The sequence below is a fragment of the Hippichthys cyanospilos genome, chromosome 21 (assembly GCF_059441005.1).
Source record: "Hippichthys cyanospilos isolate Australia breed blue-spotted pipefish chromosome 21, RoL_Hcya_1.0, whole genome shotgun sequence".
Lineage (NCBI taxonomy): Eukaryota > Metazoa > Chordata > Actinopteri > Syngnathiformes > Syngnathidae > Hippichthys > Hippichthys cyanospilos.
Window position 1 is genome coordinate 4,175,151 of NC_142389.1, and position 18,154 is coordinate 4,193,304.

Below are 18,154 nucleotides of genomic sequence, written 5' to 3' on the forward strand. Positions count from 1 at the left end.
ACAGGTGGAAAACATTTGCACGCTAATAGGAACTGCAGGGACTGCTGCTACTGGATAATTTATCCCAACAGCTGTGCAAGTCAAGTGTGACGCCGCTCTAACAACAGAAAATACACGTGCTATATTCCTTTTAACCGTCCCAAGATGTTAAAACAAATGTTTTATTTGTATCATAAATCACCAGCAGTACGGATGTATAATGTGCTTTTATGAGCAAAATCACTCAGAAATGAATATTTCATGAGCGCCAGGACAGGAAAGAACTGGAATGTTTCATTGGGTGGAACCCATGTGGAAGGGCAAAGTCGTTTATTATGGCTCTTCTTGTTTTAGTGACGTTATAACATTGTTAAGGAAGTTCATGTTGTCATATTGTGAAATGCCAAAATAAATCTTAAAAAAAATGCCTACAGCAGTCAAAATGTTAAAAACACTCTAATTTAGTAGCTTTTTTGATTTTGAGGCATCTACACGGAAAATATTTTTGGGGTAGCGCAAAATCGTATTAGGCCTCAGTTGAACTGGATCCACCATTTTGGATTCGAGTCTCTAATTATGTGGTGTCCATGATGGATGAAGACAGTCTGACCTTAAACAAACAGACTTGAGAAATTTGCTGGGCGCACCATCATGGTTGCCATGGTAGCCATCAGATTTGGTCCTTTCCAATAGTACCATTTAATGCCATTGTAGCGAACCACGCTGGATGAGCCTGGGTAGTACACGCCGTTCAGGTTGGACGGTCCGCACGCCTCGAACCACCAACCTAAGGTGACGGAGAAAGTTTGGGCTTTGTGAAGTATGGGCCGGAATGTAAACATATACAGGATATATATATATATATATTTGTCTCTTTCACCTCCAGACGCAAGCTGCGCGCATTTGCAGGTGCAACGGTCATTATCTCTGTCCTTGGTGCTGAAGTCGGTACCGCTGTTGGCCATGCTGTCGGTCCGTCCAGCTGTCCCACTGAAGCCCTCAACGTGAAGGCTGTAGTCAAAAACATTGAAATGAAATTAATTTGAATCAGCAAATACTACGTATTGTTAAAGAACCCAATTTTCAGCATTCATATTTCATATTTTGTCTATAACTATATTGATAACTCTTCTAATAACTTATGAACTATTTTTGCTGTGTTTGGTCATGAAATTCACAAGCTGAGCAGTGATTGGATGTTACCTTAGCCATGTGATGTTATTAACTTTTTCTACATACCCACCTTTTTACCTATTTACCTACTCATCGACCTACCTACCTACCTTTTTACCTATTTACCCACCTTTTTACCTATTTACCTACTCATCGACCTACCTACCTTTTTACCTACTTACCTACCTTTTTACCTATTTACCTACCTTTTTACCTATTTACCCACCTTTTTACCTATTTACCTACTCATCGACCTACCTACCTTTTTACCTACTTACCTACCTTTTTACCTATTTACCTACCTTTTTACCTATTTACCCACCTTTTGACCTATTTACCTACTCATCGACCTACCTACCTTTTTATCTACTTACCTACCTTTTTACCTATTTCCCTACCTTTTTACCTATTTACCCACCTTTTTACCTATTTACCTACTCATCGACCTACCTACCTTTTTACCTACTTACCTACCTTTTTACCTATTTACCTACCTTTTTTACCTATTTACCCACCTTTTTACCTATTTACCTACTCATTGACCTACCTACCTACCTACCTACCTTCCTACCCATTCATCCATTCATATATACGCATAACATAATTGGCAAAAAAAAAGACAAATGTATTGCTAGGCTTCTTAAATGACATCGTAACAAAATAATTGAAATATAACGACGTGGCTGACGTCGCCGGTCAAATATCACCAGTCTTCCAGAACGCAACGCTTCATAATCAGCAATAAAAAAAATGTCTCAGGAGCTTCTTCATTTCACCCTCTAGGCCGAGTTGTGAACAGACGCATTAGTTCCGCTAATTGAGTGGAACAAACTGAACTAAATAGAATTATGTGCACCGCCGACGATCTTGGATTACGACTTGTCATCTGACAGAGAGCAACCTTCTCCACGTACAGTCAGAAACAAATAAATTGAAAGTGATGTGATACATAACCGCCGCTATTTGTAATAGCAGCGCTCCTGCGCTTGATCGTGTCAGTCAGTTCAACTTTATTGGCGTTGCCGTTGCTTCCATACTCACGTAATAGAAGTTAATCGACTCTTCAGTCCCGTGGTATTATCAACGGCAGCACTAACCGAATTGATGGGAAAATAAGTAAAGTATGCCCACTTGTGTGTAGAACGTATAGTAGTGTGGCTCCAATGGTTCTAAAGATATAAACCAAAGATAAATCTCCTCTAAATAGGACACAAATATATAGGGAGGATCTCAGGAGGATTGCTTCAAATACCGTATTATTAAAGCGCACCCTCAATTAATGACATATTTTAAAACTTTTTCCATATATAAGGCGCATCCGATTATAAGGCACACCCTCAATTAATGACATTTTAAATCTTTTTCCATATTATAAGGCGCACCCTCAATTAATGACATTTTAAAACTGTTTCCATATTATAAGGCGCACCCTCAATTATTGACATTTTAAAACTATTTCCATATTATAAGGCACACCCTCAATTAATGACATTCTAAAACGTTTTCCATTTATAAGGCGCACCGGATTATAAGGCGCACCCTCAATTAATGACATTTTAAAACGTTTTCCATATTATAAGGCGTACCCTCATTAATGACATTTTAAACCTTTTTCCATATTATAAGGCGCACCCTCAATTAATGACATATTTGAAAAATTTTCCATATCATATGTCGCACCCTCAATTAATGATATTTTAAAACTTTTTTCCATATTATAAGGCGCACCCTCAATTAATGACATTCTAAAACTTTTTCCATATATAAGGCACATCAGATTATAAAGCGCACCCTCAATTAATGACATATTTGAAAACTTTTTCCATATTATATAACACACCCTCAATTCATGACATATTTGAAAACTTTTTCAATCACAATATGGCAATACTCAAAGTAATAACAATAATAACTCAAATAATAACTCTAAACTCTCAATAGCATAATAAGTCAATGTCAATAAGACCAACCTTGTTCAAGTGTAAAAACACAAAAGAAACAGATAAAGCCTACTTTATCAGTTCAATCCCCGTCTACGAATCCCAATCTCAATATTGATCCATATATAAGGCTCACCTGATTATAAGGCGCATTGAAAAAAATGAAGGCTTTTTTTTCGTGCGGAAAATACGGTACTTATTTTTTCGCCCCAAAATAATCAAACATCACCTTACCTATAATTGCGCTCTTCCCCCTCTATGTAGAAGTGTTCATAGTGTGAGTAGGCCTCATTGCCGTCTCTGTCCTTCAACCGGACATGCAGGCTATACTCCCCGGATCCGGTCAGCTCATGGATGATGTCATTGCCCAACCAGTGTTCCCCTGAAGGCTCTCCAAATCCCTGCATTGGCCACAAAGACAAAGAGGCTAATGAGCGTACAGTTTTTGCCGAGGATCCGCCAAGCGCGTTTGCAGTTAATACGATAATGCAACTAAATTTAAGAGTTACATGAATCATTCAGATGGCAGGAGACTTTGCGAAGCTAAATACTCGGTTCTGGAAGTGGCCCTAGCGATGAGTCAGTTGGAGGCTTAAATTTGCTTTAATGTGCTTTGAGTGCACTGTCCTGGATCTCAACACTTATATAATTGCTTCATGGGTACAATCAGTGTCGATACAGACAAGGACGTCTGACTCACTTTTAATGGCAAAAAAATGAAGATAATAATGATGGTGATGAGGAAGGAACTGTTGCATGATGCATGAATACTCTTGAACTATGAAACACTTATATAAACCGCCAGAGTAATCAGCGGTAATGAAAAATACATCTATTCATCCTCTGTCGCTTTCATTGTGCTCCCGTTGGTTAGACATCGGGCGCAATTAATAGAGATGAAGAATCAACTTGTTTCTTTATGATATATCAATTTACGTCGTTAAGACAAGCTGAAAAAGTAAGTCACCGGCAGAGACAGAGAAATTTATGTAGTTTTACTTTCAAAAGTTGCGTGACGGGTCAGAATATATAATCCGCGTGTTGTAAAACTAAGGTTAAAATAAGCGTACTAGCTAAACATCTGTAAATGGAAACAGAGTATGTTTTCTTATTTGAAAATTTGAGGTTAATTGCAAGATTTTACTCAAGTAATATAAAAATATAAAATAAATAAAATATATAAAATTTGTATAAAGTTGGTATGTGTTTAATCATGATTAAAGAGTTGCAAGTAGATTAGTTACATATATATATATATATATATATATATATATATATATATATATATATATATATATATATATATATATATATATATATATATATATACACAGTATATATATGTATAAAACGTGTATGTCTTTACTTTATTTTACTTCTTTATTTTATCCATTATGCTGCTTTTGACCTCCATTGGAAAATGAAAATCCAGAGCAGTTTTTATTCTTTTTTTTTTAATTAATAAAAATTGAAGGGCATTTAGCAATATAAAATAAATGAAATATATATAATATGTAAAACATATGATCAAAAAAAAAATGTTTATACATATATATATATATATATATATATATATATATATATATATATATATATATATATATATATATATATATATATATATATATATATAAATCTTTTCTTTTTCATTTAACATACTTAAGGCCCTTTTTTACTTAAGTAAAATGTGAAAACAAAGCTAGAAAATTGATTACAATTGTAGACTGACAAAAATCAATGAGACCGTGATTTTACATAGAGCCAAAGAAAATAAACATTCTTAACAAAATACAAAAAAAAACTAAACGTTTGAGTCACTTCGTCTCTGTCTCACAAGAGATTGCTCTGAAGCAAGAGCAAGTATATAGTGGATTAGGTAAGAGCCCAGTTTCATTTATCATGTGACCTGCAGGCCTGTGCACAACAGTTTAGTGATATTGATTGCAGTCAGTGGGATTAGAAGCGGAGACCCGCATCAAATAATATATGTTATCTGCCACCGGCAGAGGCTGGGTGCTCCCATGCTTCAACTGGAGATAAATATTTACCATCAACTTGTAAAAATATTGTTCTTAAAGATCTTCACGTTGTTTTTTGATTTATTTCGCTTTTTTAATCTCCTTCAATCTCTGAAGAATTTCCCTGCCGCTGCAATTCGTATGTTTTCGTATTTACTATTTCTCTAATATTTTTTCCTTATTGAGACATGGAGTGTATCGACAAAATTTTTAGATCTTAAAATAAAAGCGATCTTTCCTTACGGGTCGTTGAAAAACACACATGGGTGTGTGTATATGTCTTGTATGGACGTGTATGTTTGGCTGCGTGGGAGTGTGACAGGGAGAGTGAGCAGGAGCAGGTGCAATAACAAGGGAGGTGGTAGAAAACACCAGGGCTGCCAAACATAACAGCCGCAGGTCACCTGGGATCACAGTTTGGTGGCGAGCCCACGCCTGGACATGCCAAAACACATACAACTCATTGCTTAATGATAAGCCCTGACCCTCCAATGGACTTACCGATTTGTAGTCCTCCCATCCACGATGGAAATCCACCGAGCCGTTTCTGCGATGCTGGAACACGGTCCACCCTCCGCCTCGGGTCTCCATGTCACAGAAAACCTTAAGGAAGGTCATTTGTGATTTTAGGAGTAAAATGCAGCAACGTGCAAGCTTTGCGGGTTGGAAATGTGTAGATTTAAAGTTAAAAGTGTCAAACATTGAATAATAGCATTATATCCATCTATCTATCTATCTATCTATCTATCTATCTATCTATCTATCTATCTATCTATCTATCTATCTATCTATCTATCTATCTATCTATCTATCTATCTATCTATCTATCTATCTATCTATCTATCTATCTATCTATCTATCTATCTATCTAACAACTAACTCACAAATTATCTAGGAATCTATCTATCTGGTGATTTATGTAGCTATACAGCCAATGGTCTAACTAGCTAGCTAGCAAGATAGCTAACAATGGCGTTATCGTTTCAGCAAGCTAGCATTCACGCTAACTAGCTATTGATCTAGCTAGTATTGGATTTAATTAGCAATCTATCTATCTATCTATCTATCTATCTATCTATCTATCTATCTATCTATCTATCTATCTATCTATCTGGCGAGCTATGTAGCTATATAGCTAACGATCTAACTAGCTAGCTAACGAGCTATCTAGTAATCGAGTTATCTTTTCAGCTAGCTAGCTAACAATCGATCTAACTAACTCGTGATCTATCGGGTATTCTATTTAACTAGCGATCTAGTTATCTATTCTAGCCAATTATCGAGCTATCTAGCTATTTGTTCGTTTAGTTATTTATCTATCTAGTTATAAATTGATCTAGTAAGGGTTCTATCTATCTATCTATCTATCTATCTATCTATCTATCTATCTATCTATCTATCTATCTATCTATCTATTTATCTATCTATCTATCTATCTATCTATCTATCTATCTATCACTACACTTACACTACAACTAAATTTCACTTTAGCTTTTCAAATGCGGGTCTTCGCTGAAGCCACTGCTAATGAGACACATTTATGACTTTCGGTTCATGTCCAAGCGAGAACTCAAAGCGTCTGAAAAATAGAACAAAACTACATCTGCCCCACTTTATTGCCGCCACCCAGCTTGCCGGCCTCATTCGTGGCATAGAATGAAAGCAGCAGTGAATTGGGTTCTAATAACTCGCACGAGCGGGAACCGAGATTGGCCCCCGTTGACAGGAAACACATGGCACGACAAGCTAACACCTGGCTGTTTCGCCCACAGGAGTTGAGGAAAAATGGGCGCAGAAGCTGCCCACGAGGTGCCAGCAAGCAAACTTAAGTCAAAGCGATGAATAAAAAATGTGAAAGCAGACAGTGAGGACACCAGCCACCAGCGGGTTGAATTAACAAGGCCTAACGTCGACAGCGAGCTCCCAAGTTATTCTGGCATCACATCGGAGAACATATGACCTTTGGGGGATAATAAGAAACCAAAACAGCATGACATTTACACCAACACATACGAGATACATCTTTAAAAAAAAGACATGCTGTCACAGTCATTTAGGTGATATTTACTAGGGAAGATCAATGACCTTTACGGTTGCATTACCTTGACGGAGTGGGTGGAGTTTTTCAGGCGGATGTTGTAGATCCCGCTCGCTGTTTGGCCAGAATTTAGAATCTCTGCACAGTCTCTGAAACTCGGTGGCTTCTGGATAGGCACGTGGGAGATTTCTGGGGAGTGGGGGTAGAGATTTATTCAATCGATCTACAGTAAGTAAACACCTATATGGGAAAAAAAAAATCATGATTTCCTTGATGGGCTGGATCAAATTTGATGAAAGATACTAATGGTATTGGTATACAGGTAAAGTTAAAACGCAAATTAGTGTAAAATGTTTTTCATACATGTGATAGTAAAACATTTAACAGATGGTTTAAACCCTGTGCAATATTCGATTAATTTTGAGTCATTTTCGTTCTGACATTTTATTCGATGGTTGATACACTCCTGGTAGTGCCACGTTAAACTTTCAGTTTTTCTCAATTTTCAATTTTTTTTTACGTTATTCAAAAGGATATAGAATTTACTGTACAAATTGAAAGGAATATAACATATTTATGAAACTGAGATTAATGTTCTGCCACTAGATGGCAATAACATTTAATTTTCGAATTACGGTTTAATTAATTGGAACAGGAAGCTCAACATAAATATATTTATATTATAATAATAACAATTGGAGCAACAAACACAACATAGTAAAAATCATTTGCATGAGTTTTAAGCATGTATAACAGTTTGCCCACAAATGTTTTGATTTTTTTTTTTAAATGCCTCTGATCATAATATTTAACCCTTGTGCAAAATTTTGACAACTTCCGGGTCCTTTTCTTCCATATCATCCTAGAATCCTGCTAACGTGATAACTAAGTGCTTGTGCCATGTTGAATTTGACATTTTGTCCCCAGCTGGGTGAAATTTCATCTCCCTACCGTCTTATCAAAAACACCGCACAAGGTAAGTGCATTACTAATCGAGGCCTTCAGAATTCGCACCGGGAGCGAAACGGCCTTTTTCCAAGCGAGGAATAGACGTCGGCGGCGTGTTGGAAAATATGTATGGGTTTGTTTGGGTCTTGCGTCAGGTCTTACCGTGACAGCGGTGGACCAACGGCAGGAGCTGCTCAAGGGTGTCAGCTAGCCGCGCTTGCTGTCTTTGCAGCAAGGTGTTGTTGAAAGTTGCGCCGGCCAGTTGGCCCCGGAGCTGGCCGACCAGCCCGCTCTGCTTTTGCATCACTTCCCGCAAACGCCGCTTTTCTCTTTGCAGGCCCCGAAGCTCCGTTCCGTAACGAGCCTCCAGCGACAACAGTCTCTGCTCCAGAAAACTGGGGATGGGGTTGAAAATCATTTTTTTTAAGCTTTATTGGTCATGAATGTTGTTTTTGGAATATTTTAATGAAATGGGGAAATATTTGTCAATTTAGAAAAAAAATGGGTCAGCCCAGAATTGGATGGCATTTTACATACCGACCATGAAAATTTAAGAAATTCACATATAAAATACTACAGTGGTGTTAGTACCCCTGGGGTACTTGGAGGAACTTAAGGGGTTCTCTAGATTTTAAATAAAGCAACAAACATCGTTTCAGCAAAATGTGTGTTCGTAAAAACAAATTTTATGCTCAGCTAGCTTCTCCCCCATACTAGAATGGTTCCACCCAACTTGTCACCACTCGTTACCTGTCAAGTTAATGATTTAATTCTGTGAACACAATACTATGATCCCAAAAGTTGTATATTTTTTTGTAGACAAATACTAGTTTATAATTATTATCAAGAAGAGGTCTGAAACTTTATGTTGAATAATTTTTGGGAGACAAATACTTTTTATTAATTAAGTTAATGATTTATTCTTGCGAAGAGATCTCTACTGTTATCCCAAACAGGATGCTTTATGTTGAATATTTTTTCTGTGAACATTTATTTATTTATAGTAATTTCTTTTTGAGAAGAGGCCTGACAACTGTTGGAGTTGATTGTTTTTTGTGGACAAAAAATGTATTAATAAATGAAAGATTTATTTTCGTGAACAGATCTCTACTGTAATCTGAAAAGATCACGCTTTGAAATTAATATTTTTCGGTGGACAAATATTTATTCCTAGTTATTTTTTTAGGAGAGGTTTTACACTTTATAATGATTATTTTTTGTGGAAAAATATGCATAATAATTGTTATTTCTTTTTGATCACAGATTTTTTTTTAATGATTCAAAAAAGGACACATTAGGTTGATTATTTTATGTGAACAAATGAAGTTTGAAAGGGTCTAAAGTTTAGACTGATGGCATATTTTACGTTTTTTATTGATTTATTTATGACTTAACTGAAAATATATTTCACAGGGGGTACATAACTGAAAAAACTTTGAGTGCCACTGTACTAAAACATGCAGTTTCTGAGCAAAGAACTGTGACAATTCTTGAAATCTGGCGTTTGGTGAAAATAATGAAAAGGAATGAAAAACAACCCTCACACTAGGACAAAAGAACCCGCGTCTTTTCATGCTGACTGTTGACCCGCCTATAACCCGCGCTGACCAAAATCTGACCTCGTGTTCCTGTCTTTCTAGTAAAAAGAATAGGAAACCCCTCCTAGCGAGCGCTGCCATTTTGCACTTCCACATGCTGTCACAATGCTTATTATACTGTGAATGCCATGTTTGCTCACATTGGATTTGCGCTGAGAGAATTTGCCACTTTTTACAGTTACCACCCAGTTTATGAAAACCTGCATATGAAAATTGGGTGTGATTGTGCTCCAGTTCTATCTATTCATATCTAGGTTAAATGTATAAACACCCGCAAAAAATTGAAAAATCATACGGTCTATATTTGTAGCCTGTGAAGTGACTGTGACACTTTAAGACATAGGAATTAACTGGTCTCTACCGCCACCTACTGTCTTGAGGTGAAACACGTCAACAAAGAATTTTCTGTTTGCTGACATAGTTTCAACGGAGCGTTGCAAAAATCGCAGGAAAATAATGTCATAAATCCTATTAAAACGCATCTCAAAAATTGTGATTATAATGGTTTTATATGGTACAAAATTTGGACGCTGATTATTTGTGTACACAAAATCTCGCATGCCCAGCTGCAATCTCATAGAAATGTCAGAATGGTTGCATTTAGAAATTATGCTGCTGGAAATTTCAGCTCCCTCGTGTTTTTCCCCCATTGATACTTTAATATCTTTAAAAAAAAATCAAAGAAATGTTTATAATTTGTAACATACTGCCACTAGGGTTAAAGGCATTCAAAGGTTTTTTACAAGTAGGTTTGAATGTATTCGTTATTTGAAGGTACATACGAATATCGCTAAGCTAAGTGCTAAAAACACATCATTTGCTAACATAATGCTACATGTGCTGTGATGCCCATACGCATTACGAAAACATGTTTTAGCATTTAGCTTAAAAGTATGTTCAAACATATTTGCAAGTATGTGAAAAAATGCTATGTTTTTAGCATTTAGCTTGTAAGAATGTTTGAATGTATTTGCGAGACATTCAAATGTATTTTCAAGTCCCACCAAATGTAATGAAAATATATTATAAAGATGCTTAAGTGTGTTCACCTGTTTTTGTCACCGAGACGTGAGATCTCTTGAGTCTGCAGGAGTATGTGCTTCTCCAGACGGTTGGTAAAAAGCGAGTACTCCAGGAGCTGGATTTCCAGGCGACTCGTCTGGTTTAATACCTCCAAGTGTGTAGAAAAAGACAGTATGCCGTATATTCTGATGTGTAAAATGTACGCCATCATTTAAAATGGTTATTTCAAATGAAAACTATTAAAAAAAAAAAAAAAACTGATTTTTGCAGCCTTGGTTCATTCACTGCCATTGACGGCTATACACGTCAAAAGAGACATTTTTATACTGGACTGGTGATGAATGTTAGTCGACTTACCTGAGTTTCAACATCCGTCAATTTGCGGGTTTGCTCCGCTGACTGACTAAGGAAGTTGGTCCCCATCTCCAATATGGCGGCCGTCTGAGTTTGCATGGACGTTCTCTTCATTTCCTCCAGGCCGGTGCGAACATTCTCTTGGATGAAGTTTTCCAACTGAGGAAAGAAATTGCTTTCTTCCATGACATTGGACATGGCTTCTTCTTACAATTATTTTTTTCTCAAGTTGAAATGAAAAATGAATTATTCCTTGCACCAAAAAAAAAAGTATTACATAGGCTAATACCTGCAGAACCTAATAACTCCATTAGGGAACCACTTCCTTATACGATGAACTAATGACAAATATTGGACAAGAAAACATGTATGTAATATTTTCTTGGGAGTAATCATCAGATTTCATGTTCTGAACAGCAGTGCAATGAGAAAAAATAAGTCTCAGAAGAGAAAGTCTTTTTTTTATATTAAATCCCGATGCAACTTTTGTATTGTGTGGAAACGGTATTATGATAATGCACTACCAAAAATGGCTCAATATTCTATGAAGTATTTATGGTGGCTGTCAGGGGAAGCTAAAAACAGCAAAATGCTGCAAACGCAGGAATGATACAAACAATCAAAATCGAAAACACTTACACGCAAATGCGATAGGGCAGCAAATAAAGATTATTTTTATGATAGATCGTGTTTGATGATTAATCCGAATTTGATTTAAAAAAATACAATTTTCATGCTTTTGTTGAGAAACATGACATTTTTGTATTCAGAGTCAAATTCAACTGTTTTATTTTCATTTAACTGCGCCTTGCACCTTATATCCCACTGCGATTTATCTGTTTTTTTTTCTAACCACCAGGGGGCAACCCGCTGGTAAAGTGTCAATTTAGGGAACAAATGTGTAATAGAATTGAAAATATATGAATCAATGGCTGGGCCCACAATGAGTTTTAAAATATAGTAACAAAAATATAAAAAATATGTATAAAAATATATAAAAAATCTAAAAATGAAGTTTAAATTAATTAAGATCTTGTACATCTTGTTTTATTGTTGAAAATATCCATCCATTTTTATGAAAATGTTGGTGCTAAATTGTTGGTGTCTAAATTTAATATATGATTGTGAATTGTATATATTTATGGTTGTATATATGAATCATGTGTAATGTGTTGTTTATGTTTTGTTTTATTGTTGAAAATATCCATTTTTATGAAAATGTTGGTGCTAAATTGTTGGTGTCTAAATTTAATATATGATTGTGAATTGTATATATTTATGGTTGTATATATGAATCATGTGTAATGTGTTGTTTATGTTTTGTTTTATTGTTGAAAATATCCATCCATTTTTATGAAAATGTTGGTGCTAAATTGTTGTTGTCTAAATTTTATATATGATTGTGAATTGTATATATTTATGGTTGTATATATGAATCATGTGTAATGTGTTGTTTATGTTTTGTTTTATTGTTGAAAATATCCATCCATTTTTATGAAAATGTTGGTGCTAAATTGTTGGTGTCTAAATTTTATACATGATAGATATATGATATGATATATATGTATTTGTGAATTGTATATATTTATGGTTGTATATATGAATCATGTGTAATGTGTTGTTTATGTTTTGTTTTATTGTTGAAAATATCCATCCATTTTTATGAAAATGTTGGTGCTCAATATTTGGTGTCTAAATTTAATATATGATATATATATGATATGATATATATGTATTTGTGAATTGTATATATTTATGGTTGTATATATGAATCATGTGTAATGTGTTGTTTTTGTTTTTTTTTATTGTTGAAAATATCCATCCATTTTTATGAAAATGTTGGTGCTAACCAATTAAAAAAAAGTTAAATGAAGCTATAAATAAATTGAAAAAACCCCCACCTTCCATTTACCATGTTTTTGCATAAATATCTGATTATGACCTTATGACCTGTGCTTTATAGTCCGGTGCGACTTATTCGTGACAGTTTATTTATTTCTTTTTTTGCTCATTTTTTCTGCTGCGGCTTATATACTGATGCGGCGGCTTATATGCGGAAAATAGAGGAATAAGTGAAGGCAAATCAATATTTTCTAAGAATTCATCTCTCTTTTGGAGGAACTTCAGATTTTCGGCTCACACGTGGAAACTACCCACCGGTAATGGAGCTCCATTCAAAGTTCCCCCCCCCCCCCTCCACTAATTGCTGCTTTTCAACACACTGCAGCCAGAAAATCACATTCGGGACGAAGCGTAATTCTCCTCTAATGTATCTAAAAGGCATAGATGAAGGGAAAGCAGATGAATGTGTGTATTACTCGCCGAACCATTACCCTCATTTGTTCACGTAATGACAGCGGCGGAGAAACACCGGGGTGCTTATCTGGGATGTTTGGGTCATAATTGATGTCCCAATCAAAGTCGCCACTGTTTCGCGCGTCTTCATGGACGTTAAAACATTTTTGGATGGAGTATACGAGGAATACGATGGCGAATTGGGGCAGACGGAATTTCACCAGCGTGGGGTGTCACGCGCCCCCCTGCATCTGTGTAGAATATTTCCGCATTTGCATAAGCCGCTCAGGCTATTAATAGAAAAACAAAAGCGGGCTCACATCTCCTCTGCCGAAAGTCCCCCAAGGCAGCGGGCGCGGCGAGGAAAAAGGGGACCGCGCGGGAGGTCGAGTTGGGGCCTCGGACAAATGAAAACAAACATGTTTCTTTTTAGAAAACGCAAGGGAGGAATTTGGAGGATTGATGTCGGCGCCCGTGCACTCGTTCACTTTGTGCTTCGGATGGGGAACACGTGCGAGGTGATTTTTGGCTTATGAAATTGTAGATTGGGTTTTGCCTGTTGAGTGGCTGAATGCGTATAATTTAAAGACTATTTGTTGTTTTTCAAAAATACAGCCATTTGAAAATTAGGGGTACGAGTGCCACTTGAGGTACTTAAAAGCACTTGAGGAGATGGGTGAGATTTTAATAATTTAATGCTTTTCAATTCTACTTTTGATGCAACTTAAAACGTTGTATGTTAAATGCTGGTGTCAGAAACAGTACACTACCTTTTTCAAAGTAAGGGCAAATTAACTGGAAAATGAAGCAATGATTTAGAATCCCCCACAAAACCAAAAATATATTTTTCTTATGTGATATACTGTGTGTGTATATATATATATATATATATATATATATATATATATATATATATATATATATATATATATATATATGTGTGTGTGTGTGTGTGTGTGTATGTATTTATGTTTTTTCAGCATCTGTTAACCTCTGAATTATATTGTTTCCATGTAGGATTTAGGAAGTCAGCAAAAATATAAAATATACATGAATATGATGTTTTTCTATGTAAAAATCCATAAAAAAAATGTATATATGTACATATGTACTACATTTTTTTTAAATGTCCATGTATTTGTTTATTTTTTTTACCAGATGAAAATTATCCTGATATATATATATATATATATATATATATATATATATATATATATATATATATATATATATATATATATATATATATATATATATATATATAGCAATTTAATGCAATTTAATGCAATTTAATGCAATTTTCTGGCGGATGAGCCAGAAATAAAACAGATACTGTTATTTAATCATAACTAAATTATGCTTAGAAGTAAAACTAGAAAAGCAGTCCTAATGTTTAATGAATCAAGCACTAATGGCACTGGGTTTTTTTTTTTTTTTTTTTTTTTAATCCCTTAATGTTTTGTGCCGGTAGGTGGTACTCGGCTTATAAAACATTTCAAAGGGTGTACATCACCGCCAAAAGGTTGAGAAGCACACGCAATGGAAGACGGAGTTGCGCCGGGTGGTACTTTTGTATTCTACCTTATAGCCATTTTCTCAAAAGAACAACGGCTTTCTTTCCATCCGTGCCTTTTTTTGGATCTCTCAGACTCAAGCAGGCTGCGAGATCTCAAGGGGGACGCTCGCCGTGGAAGCGAGGTCCTCGGTTCACAGACTCCAGCTTCAGGCAGCGCGCGCGGGGGAATTCTGGGAAGCCCGTGTGTGTGTTTTGCCGCGTGTGTGTTTTCATATATGGATTTGCGGATTCTGCATGCCCAAAAAAATTGCAAAGATTGTGAGAGGAGATCTGATGGTTGACAAGTCAAGGTGTGAGATGAGGAGCATATATCGTGGAAGTTGTTTGTGGTGAGAATGTTTAGCTTTAGTATTCATAATATTCTATTTTAAAATCCCAGAGCATGATTGTGTTTGCTTTGGATCAAAATGAAGACCGGCCGAGGGCTGAATGAATCCATACTATAAATATTGAGAGGACCACAGATAAGAATAGAGAGACGGCCGGAGAAGATCGGTGTGGATACGACACAATAGGCCGATGCGTCCCGTGGATTTCAAACTTCAGTGGTATTGGTCCATAAAAAAAAAGAAAAATCAACATAAAGTGTCCTCTTTTCGATGGAAGAGATCTGTTATAAAAAAAAAGAATAATAATGATTCAAATGAATACTTTTTTCATATTTGGCCATAAAAAATAATCAACATAAAGTGTCAGACCTGTTCTCAAAAATAAATAAATATTTTTCGAAGGAAAATATTAAACATAGAGTGTCTTTTTGGGGATCATATTAGCGATAAATAAAATTAAAATAAATGATCAACCTCATTATTAGTGAATACATGCAGTATTTGTCCACAAAAAAAAATCAACAGTTAAGTGTCAGGCCTGTTCTCAAAAACAAATAATTTAAAATAAATATTTATCCACAGAAAAATATATAAAGAGTCCTTTTTGGGGATCATATTAGTGATAAATAAAATTAAAATAAAAGGTCAACTAGGTGACTATTTGTTCACAAAAAATCATCAACAGTCAAGTGTCAAGCCTTTAGTCAAAAAAAAATAATTATAAATAAATATTTCTCCACAGAAAAATATATTGTGTCCTTTTGGGATTTATGTTCAGAATAATAAATCATTAACTTAGTTTCTAAGAAATATTTGTCTATATAATAAATCAACATAAATTTTCAGACATGTTCTCAAAAATAACTAAATTTAATATAATATTTGTCCACGGAAAAATATTCAACTTTTGGACTCATGGTAGAAATGTGTTCAAAAAATAATCAACATAAAGTGTCAGACCTTTTCTTGAAAAGAAATAATTTTAAATACATATTTTTCCACAGAAAAACATTAAACATAAAGTGTCCTCTTTTGGGATCATAGTAAAGATCTGTTCATAAAATTAAATCATCAAATTGACAGGTAACGAGTAGGAGGTGGAAAGTTGGGTTGAACAATCTGTCTTTTTAAAAAAATGAAATTGAATATTATTTTATCCTTCCTGAAACATTTACTTACATCAATTTTTTTAAAGGATTTTCTTATGATTAATTGTTTCATTTCAAACCTGGAGTACCTCTTGGAGTACCCTCAAGTACCCCCAGGGTTACCCGTATCCCCATTTTTAAACACATCTCCAGGAGAACCGAGCAGCCCCGCTAAAATGGATTTTTGACGTCTATAGCCGTCAATGGTAGTGAATGAGTTCACCATGATCCATGTTTGGCAAAATCCCATTTTAGAAAGCTTGAGTTCTGGCACCCATGTGGTATGGACAAAATACAGATCCAGATATCGACGTTGTGCCAGAAATACTGTACATGCGGCAAGAAATCTCAGTTAAGCCCACCATTTATCACTAATCAACACTTGTCAACAGATGCTGTCATCTTTGGATTTACTGTGATGCTTTCTACATCTTGTTTTGGCTTCATAGCTAAAACAGAAAATGCGAAAGCTCTGCGAAAGTACAGATCACTGCCAAGGATTAAACATGTCACTTGCGAAAATTGTAGCGGGAAAAAAAAAAATGCATCTGAATTTAGAGAATGCTCCGATTTGAGCATTTAACTCGCGTGCATATATGTTACCAATTTGGGACTTTTTCAATGATTGTGCAGTTCAAAAACTTGCAACTGAATGTGTTCTTAATAACCAACAGGATGTTTTAAATATTGGTCTAGATATCATTAAATTATATTATATGAGGGTGGCACGTCTCTGGAGGCGGCCATGTTTGTTCTAACTATGGACAATGGTAAATGCAGCACCTCCTGCTGTCCGTAATAAAAAATACGACACCTGGGCAGTGTTTTGTCCAATTCTTTGATTTTTACACCAAAATTAATGTGAAATAAGTGAAAAGAAAAACCACTAGGGAGCTGAAATTTCAACCAGATGGCGACAACACGCTTTGACATGTTCACATTGTCGTGTTCCCTTAGTTATCGCACGGTTTGCCATCTTTTGGCTAAAATAATGCTAGAACTATGCATGGATGAAAAAAATCCCAAAAAATGATGAAAATCCTGTTGTTTGAAGCACTTTTTGAAAGCTAAACATGCAATAAATATTAATTTCTTGGCGTCTGTACCTTGTACAACCACAGAGTATTATTCTCAGTTGCACTTTCCAGATTCTCCAGCCTAATTTCCTGCCAAGAGGACTTGTCTTTCCGGGTCCTGCCGAGAGTGGCGGATTTGAGCTGATCCGGTGAGTCCCTCTGAAGTGTGTTGGAGACCTCAAAGTTCTTCTGGGACTGGCAATGTTGCACCTCGGGGAGGATGAAAGTGTACCTGCAAGGCCCGTGCTGCACGTGGTGCTGCTGCCGCTCCGCGCCCAACGCGCAAGCCGCCAAGTGGGCCACGTAGGCTAACGTCAGGCTCAGCATGCGTCCCATCTCCGGGAAATGGTCTCGGCTTTTTTAATCCACTGCTCTTCTGGTTGCTCTTCCATCCAGATGTTTTACTCTTCTGGTGCGGTTCCTTGTGGGGACCTCAAAGAAGACAAAAACACGCATCCGTTTTTATCCCTTGATGGAAATGATTTCGTCCATCCAGAATAGAATTTGAGTTGCTTCTGTCCATGTGTTGGAGAAAAGAGCAGAGACCAAGTTAAGAGTTCTTCTTGGGATCCTGGCTGTAAAGCTTGAGAGGATTGTTTCTTTTTCCCACTCCACACAAACACACACACTCGATGACCCGTCCCCTGGTACTTTCACCC

The 18,154-nt window shown here is 35.9% G+C and overlaps 1 protein-coding gene across 1 annotated transcript; it reads right to left on the reverse strand.

Annotated features, from left to right (window-relative positions):
* Positions 1 to 294: 294 nt before the first annotated feature.
* Positions 295 to 18,154, reverse strand: angpt2b (angiopoietin 2b). The gene is made up of 9 exons (XM_088404949.1): positions 17,526 to 18,154; positions 11,075 to 11,230; positions 10,744 to 10,865; positions 8,259 to 8,491; positions 7,213 to 7,337; positions 5,612 to 5,713; positions 3,327 to 3,493; positions 860 to 990; positions 295 to 766 (listed from the first exon to the last, which is right to left on the reverse strand). The coding sequence occupies exons 1-9, from the start codon at positions 17,829 to 17,831 to the stop codon at positions 591 to 593; spliced, it is 1,518 nt and encodes a 505-aa protein (XP_088261075.1). The 5' UTR covers positions 17,832 to 18,154; the 3' UTR covers positions 295 to 590.

What these genes read in the sequence shown, in the direction of transcription:
- angpt2b (XM_088404949.1), bottom strand. Translation starts at nt 17,831, where the DNA reads ATGGGACGCATGCTGAGCCTGACGTTAGCCTACGTGGCCCACTTGGCG. An exon ending in ACTCCACCCACTCCGTCAAG is followed by an intron (nt 5,714 to 7,212) that starts GTAATGCAACCG and finishes ACCTTCCTTAAG; the next exon opens with GTTTTCTGTGACATGGAGAC. An exon ending in CGCGCAGCTTGCGTCTGGAG is followed by an intron (nt 767 to 859) that starts GTGAAAGAGACA and finishes CCGTCACCTTAG; the next exon opens with GTTGGTGGTTCGAGGCGTGC.